Source organism: Lampetra fluviatilis, chromosome 3, assembly GCF_964198595.1.
Source record: "Lampetra fluviatilis chromosome 3, kcLamFluv1.1, whole genome shotgun sequence".
Taxonomy (NCBI): Eukaryota; Metazoa; Chordata; class Hyperoartia; order Petromyzontiformes; family Petromyzontidae; genus Lampetra; species Lampetra fluviatilis.
Genome location: NC_136277.1, coordinates 26782370 through 26789507, shown reverse-complemented (window position 1 = coordinate 26789507; position 7138 = coordinate 26782370). Strand labels below are relative to the sequence as shown.

The 7138-nt window shown below is 46.6% G+C and overlaps 1 protein-coding gene across 1 annotated transcript in view; it reads left to right on the top strand.

Moving 5' to 3' along the window:
• The first annotated feature begins 391 nt into the window (after positions 1-391).
• Positions 392-7138, top strand: part of LOC144955790 (fibrillin-2-like) — a 78668-nt gene continuing 71921 nt past the window's right edge. Inside the window, exons 1-4 of the mRNA XM_078885955.1 lie at positions 392-651; positions 1645-2116; positions 5382-5464; positions 6241-6339. Of these exons, the coding sequence (XP_078742081.1) occupies positions 1941-2116; positions 5382-5464; positions 6241-6339 (358 nt within the window). The 5' untranslated portion in view covers positions 392-651; positions 1645-1940. The remainder of the gene's footprint in view (positions 652-1644; positions 2117-5381; positions 5465-6240; positions 6340-7138) is intronic.

The window sequence follows — 7138 nt, the reverse complement described above, 5'->3', positions numbered from 1 at the left end:
ATTATTATTACATAACGAGTTCAGAACGTTGTATTTTTTTTTACTCCCTGGTAAACACAACTTAATAACCATCTACTTATGCTAACGGGGCGGACAGCAGCAATGTTGCTGTGGTTTGCTGGACGTCTGCACACTCTGTGAGTTCTGCAGCAGTGGCTCGTGCCCAAAAAATTAGCCAAGGGGTAGGGGATTTTTTTTAAGGCTGCCAACCCCTCCTCGCCCGCATTTCAATCCACCCCCAATCCCCACTTGGCACCCCAGCAAAACCTCTATCCTAAACGCACAACTCTCTACCTCCCTCCTTCTTCAACCCTCCCCTCCCAATCACGTCCCCTCCCCCCTTCACTCCGCAAGCCGCCTCCTCCTCCTCTCTGTTAACCTACAGCGCGTTGTCAATCATAGGATCCGCCTTTTGCGAAGGCGCGCGATTCGCCTTGGAAAGCCTTTAAGCGGCGGCGGCGAGAGCCGATGGTTTCAGTCGCACTCTGCGGGCTCACTGCGAGGCCGCACCAGTGCCAAGGGACCGTGAACACCCACAGTAGACTCGGCCCCAACCGAGCAACACCGCAAGCCCAGAGACGTTTAACCACCACCACCGCCACCACCGCCACCCCACATCCGACGCAGAGGAAGGGGGAATCGGAGTTAAAGGTAACGAACGGCGTTCTTGTCTTGCAAAGCGCACACGTTTTCTGGAGCACACACGCACACAATGATCGCAGGTATGATGGTCCTTTGGACTCGGTATTTATGAGCAAACCTTTTTATTAGTTTGTTTTATTTGAAAAAGATTGCTTTAAAATATCCTCCACCAATGTAGAGGAGTTTTCGATGGTATATTTCTTGCACAAAAGGGACATTGTTAAAAGAATGTATTTTTTTTGGAGCACAGTACAGGAAAGTTTAAATTGCTAACAGATGTCTTGCATCTCGTTGAGTATCGTTATGCGTATGCGGGAGTAAAACGTTTGATGCGAATCAAATGTACAAATACTGTTGAGTTTAGCATTGGTATTCCTATGTGTAAATCAGCTTGCAAAGGATTTTATATATATGTCAAAATGTTTAAAATGTCACTGATTTGTGTTAACAGGGAAAATAAAAAGTCGCTTAAAACGTACCCTTAAAACCCCTTTCTCGTAGTAAGCGCAACAAATAAATGTTCTAATTTCAACAAAATTGTGGCACTTGTTAACTGAAATATTTCACGTTCACAAAATAGTCCAATTGCAAGCAAAATACAGCGACAAAATAGACGCCGTCGGCGTTTTCATGGCGTTTTTTCTATTTGTGCTCCTCCATGCAATGAGAAAGATTGTCAACGCAGTGACTTTCGGTGACTGCATGCCACACATTGGCAGCATCCTGTTCAGTTCGCTCGTCTTTCGGGAGGTCGTTTGTTATCTCTCATCCTATGTCCATGCGAATGTTTAGCGTCGGGGCGGATTGCATGTGCGTGTCTAATGTAGCTTCGTGAAACTACATAAACGTTTGACATGAAATAGCAGTATTGTAATAACAGCACTTATTTTAGAAGTCATAACATTAAACGTTTCACTTGATGCACATGCCGTGCGAAATTTGACTCATGTTAGCAAGCATAATTGTCAAATGTGGCATTGTTTTTCTTGCTTTCATTTACAGCAGTGTGAACCTGCAAGCAGCGAAGCTCCGTATCAAGAGCGTTTGTGCAACGTCGAAAAAGGGGCGCAGATCTTCTGAAGTTTACCACTTAGGGAAGCGTGCACACAACACATACACTTCCTCCGCTCCAAGAAAGCCTGCGCTCTGCGCTCTTAATTCGGCCGGAAACCCCCAGACAAGGGTAAGGGGAGGGTTTTGGGGGGGGGGGTGTGGAGAGGTTCAATTAAGGATCTGTGGGAACAGCAACAAAAAAAACCCACACACAGACAGACACAGACAAAGCATCGCGAGTGAAAATGGAAGCCAGGAGAGGGCTGCTGAGGCTGGCCCTTTGCCTCTCGGCGTTTCTGGGCTTCGCCGTCGAAGGCGCGCTCGGGGCTGAGGGCGACTTCCAAGCGGAGCGGTTCGCGCCGGCCGAGGAGGGCCCCGTTGCACGGGCTCCACGAAGGGGCCGCCACGACGCTTTGCGAGGGTGAGCCAGGGACCTGCACAACCACGCGCACGCACGCACCGGCCCCAACAACGACAACAACAAAAAAGCCACCCATGCCAAAACCGAGCCTCCTCGAATGCCCGCCCGCCCGCCTACGCACGTTTGGCTCTGTCCAGGAATACTCCTGAGATTTGACCAAAATTGTTACTGTGGTTTAAAAAGAAAAATTACCGGGAATAACGTTCAGATTAATATTATTTCGTTCGAGTTTTGTTGTTGTTGTTGCTGTTGCGTTTAAATAAAAAAAAATGTTGGGAGGAAATGAAACCAGGCATGCCTTGATGCGGCAATGCTGCAATTACGCTTTCCCTAAAATAATAGTCGTAGTACTTATTGCAGCAGCGCAATGGCAGAGAATCACTGTAAATTCGTGACATTGACTTTGTGTCTTTGTAGTTTTCTTCAAATTAACCGGCTGGTTTTTTTTTGCAAATGCGTGTTTTCACCCCGAGACATCAGCGCTGCTCTGAATATCCGCTTGATTGTTTTTGACTGGCAAAGTAACATCAGGCACTATACATGAAAATCAGACTTGTCTGAACCTGCCAAAGCAAGCTACACTGTTGGTTTAATATTGTGGGTAAAGGGTCCAGAGGACAAGTGCTGGCCATCCCTTGAAATAAATAGGCACTGGTGTGGGAACGCATTGTAGAGTTATGTTAAACCAGATGAGCGTATCCTCCTATGGAATTAGCACCATTCCTCTGAGGCATCAGTTTATTGTTTGCCAAACACATGCTAACAAGCGCTTGCAGAAATTAACAGCATTGTCATGTGCACATCCACTTGCCAAACATGGCCATTGGCTGGACTTAAGAGAGTTCTTGTTTTTTTCCTGGTAGCACAATCGTGTCGCACAGTCTTGCCAGTGTGTTTGAGGAGGTCGGTGGACCACAACGAGACGGAGTCCGCATGCGATAACTACATGCAGGGCCACATGGTGCCTCTAGGAGGCAATACAACTCGTGTTACCTGCAGAGTTTGATTCACCCCTTGCAAAACTGTGCTTTCTCCAGCCATTCCGCTTAACTAAAATACTCCTATATTCAAAACCGGCCACATGTTATGCGCAAGACTCCACAGAAATCGTTTTTGCGAATGACTTCGGGGTTTTTCTGCACAAATGTAAAAACTTCGATTTCAAGGGGTGACAAAGCATACACCACGTTTATAAGTAATAGCAGTTTAACACGTAGCAGGCTTTCGCGACCAATATCATCCATACTAGAGTTGTTTTGGGTTAGATCGCGTAAATATATAAATGTGTCGTTAAAACCCGCCACCACCCGACACAGCCAACTAGTAAGGGTTGTCACGTAAACAGAACGTGGCCAATTCGTCACTAGTACAGCACACCGATGTCGTGTAGTGTATAGTGTAGTGTATAATAGTGTAGTGTATAGTGTAGTATACTAGTACAGCACACCGGTGTTTTGGAGAGCCAAGCCACGATATTTAAAATCTGAGTACAATGTTGTGGCTTGGCTCTCCAACAGTGCTTTGTATGAAATATATTCGGGGTAGAAACATATGCTGACTGATCGATGAACACCAATGTTAACATCATGATATGCGTATCCAATCGCCTCTTTAACATGCGCTGTATCTCAATTCGTGTGCATGCTATGTCAGTTTCATGTGACTCACGGCAGCCACTGGAGGCACTAATCATTCATTGAACTGCAGTGGACAATAACAAATATATTAAAGCCATTCTTGAATTAAATCGGGAGCCTGAATCATGACAATCTGTGGATTCGTCAGGAGAGTGAATCATTACACTCCCGAAATACAGTCTCGTATATTTCAAGTTGTGTAAGAATAGGTAAACCGTCTATGACTTTGAGTGTTTGTGTGCAAGAAGCAAAATAGATTTGTAGCTACCTATCAGAAGCGGCAATAAAAACAAAACCGACCGAGCAAGCGCGATCCACACGCAGTCCGATGTCCGAATGCGTTTGGGAAATTGAACTCTAAAACTGCGTGTTATTTTAATTGGACCCACTTTTGGCCAGGAGCCTTACATTTCTTTATTTCCCCCTCACTTTTCAGTTACGCGCATTTAATTACGAGCACACCCCAAGCGGTGTGACACAGTGAGCTTGCCGAGAGCCCACGCGTGTGTGTCTGTGTGTCTCTGTGCGTGTCTGTGTGTCTCTGTGTGTGTCTGTGTGTCTGTGCGTGTGTCTGTGTGTGTCTGTGTGCGTCTGTGCGTGTGTCTATATTGTGTGGGGAGCGGTGGTGCAACGGTCAGCGCTACGCTGCGCTACGAACCCGGCGACCCGAGTTCGATTCCCGCTCACGGCCAACAGCCAGTGACGATTATCTGAACCGGTTCTGGGCCTCCCCTAGGTCGACTCAGCCTCAAATGAGTACCTGGTGTGGTGTGTAAACATCGTCACTGGGGGAGACAAAGGCGGTCGGGCGTGGTGTTGGCCACCCACCCCCTCGTGTATTGTTCCGACCTTCATAGGTGCTCCCTAACAGCACTTACCCCAACAGTGTGTTAAGGCTGTACGGGGGATCTTTGTGTGTGTGCGTGCGTGTTGCTGTTGGGTGTCGGGGGGGGTGGTTGTTTATTTTTTGTCCCTGGCACTTTTACAACAACAACAGCAAAATCCCTGCCGGCCTTCGTATCCCGGACTGGTGCGCAAACACGTCTCCGTGTGATCCTTGTGTTGTGCATAGGCGACAAGTACAACACACACACACGCACACGATAAAATGGGTAAAATGGAAAGAATAACAACTCGTCGGTCATTCGCACGGCCCTTCTTTTCCGTCGATTCTTGCTTATGTGCGTGTCTGGGAAACCGAATGCTAAAAGTGAAACGTATCAAAACATCGGCACTTTCGTCGCCTTAAAAAAAAACGTTAAACCAGCAAATCATTTAACAATGATACAAATGTACGAGCAATGCACACGCTCGCAACATGCATGCACGCTTATAAAAGGAATTCTAATTTTTTTTGGCATGGTCGAGTGTAAAAATGGACTTCATTTGGCAGATACTATCAGTAACATGATGATACCACATGGTCCTGGAGAACATTTTTTTCTTTGTGTCACTGCTTCTCAGCCAAATCGAGGCCGCTGTGGAATATCTAAAAACTTACTGAGTTGTGCCGCTCGCCTACCTGGACGTTTGCATTTTAATTTGTTTAAATAAAACGCACAAAAAATTGTACATTTAAAAAAATGTTTGTGTTGTTTGTTGTTGTTGTTCTGGTTCATGTAATTTAGACCAAATGTGTGCGGATCCCGGTTTCATTCCTACTGTTGTCCCGGCTGGAAAACTTTACCTGGAGGCAACCAGTGTATCGTGCGTAAGTATAACACACCCTCCCTGGCCAACTCAACAGGAAATTAATGATACAATGTGGTTGATCGCAGTTTAGGCAATGTGACAGCATGACGTGTTGCGTTTACCGGCAATGCTGAAAACGTTCATACAGCACCACAGCGTCGCATGTCCCGACCGTCACACAGCCACACCGAGGAATTGAGCGCAACACATCCAACTGTCGTTGCCTTATCGATGATCATAAACCCGACCTCCTCACACGCAGTGATGTGTTCTTAATCTCACGTACATTCACTCACTTCTAAAGGGCCGGAAAATATTTGTCCACGTTTAATGCAGTTTGCTCTTTACATTTGTCCGGGTAACCTATTTGTTCATGGTGTAGCTGTCATTTTCCGTAGGTGTTCACTTAATATAAAATGATTACTCCGAAATCCTTTCCTGCGATATGACTCTTAGGCCTGTGCGATTTGCCGAAGAGTAAAACATGTAACACAACGAATTTGTGTCTGCTTTCAGTCTCTCTCCCGTGGAAATTCCACACATAGTTGCACTGTACGGTTCTCCGATGTGTTTTCGGGTTGTGCCCGCGTGTTTGTTTGGCACGGTGTCTGACGTTTCGCCCCATGCCCTGCTGGGAACTCGGAGTGAAATGTCAGACATCCATGCCAAGCAAACGCACACGGCACAACCCAGCAAACGCAGCGGAGAGTTCTGCAGCACGACTGTGATGCGCATCCACTGTGTGCGATGTCCTAACGTGTCCCTCTCTTGCACCTCTCGCTCTGTGCGCTGCAGCGATCTGTCGGCACTCGTGCGGCGATGGGTTCTGCTCGCGTCCCAACATGTGCACTTGCTCCAGCGGGCAGATCTCATCCACCTGCGGCTCCAAGTCCAGTGAGTTCCAGGATGGCCAGCGCACGCGCCGGTGTATCTAAATCTCCCAGACGTACAATAGGTTTATTTTTTTATTTTACTACAGTGTTTCTCCTCCAGTCACCTATTCGTCCGAGGAATTTATTATAGTTCTCAGGTGTGTTTTTGGGTTCTCCCACGTGCTGTTTGACATGATGTCCGACGTTTCGCTCCAAGTGTTGGGGGCTCCTCAGGAACTGAATTCAGACATCATGCCATCCAACACGCGGTACAACTCGACAAGATATCGGTGAGCTATCCAGCACAACGGCGAAAACCTAAATAGTAGGAAATCACGATCGCTGTTGCCCAAAGTGAATTGACAAGCCTGGAGAATAATTTCTGGCAACTATACGATGTAACGTCCTGTGCAGGAATGAGACTAAGGGCACCGAGCAGCATGTGATCTCATAGTCATTTGTGATTGGCCCATTGACAAGGCCACGTCAAGCCATGCTCTTGTCACATTCAATAGTCGCACATGACGCTGAACGGGGCAATGGCAGCCCAACAACAAACTGATAGTCTTGGTGAGTTGCATTGCCAATGAGAAATGACGGATGGACATTCTTAGCGATGGTTGATATTTTGCGGCTTTCTTAAATAAAATCACTTCTTGTGCAGTGTGCTCTACGTGACTTTTATATAATTCTGCGACTGATAAATGATTTCATAAAGACTGACTTGACTGAACCAGTAGTTGGCCTATTAACGTCACAATATTTTTTTGCGCAGTAAAAAAAAATCAATGCGTATCTACTACGCGTGTGTACGAATTCAA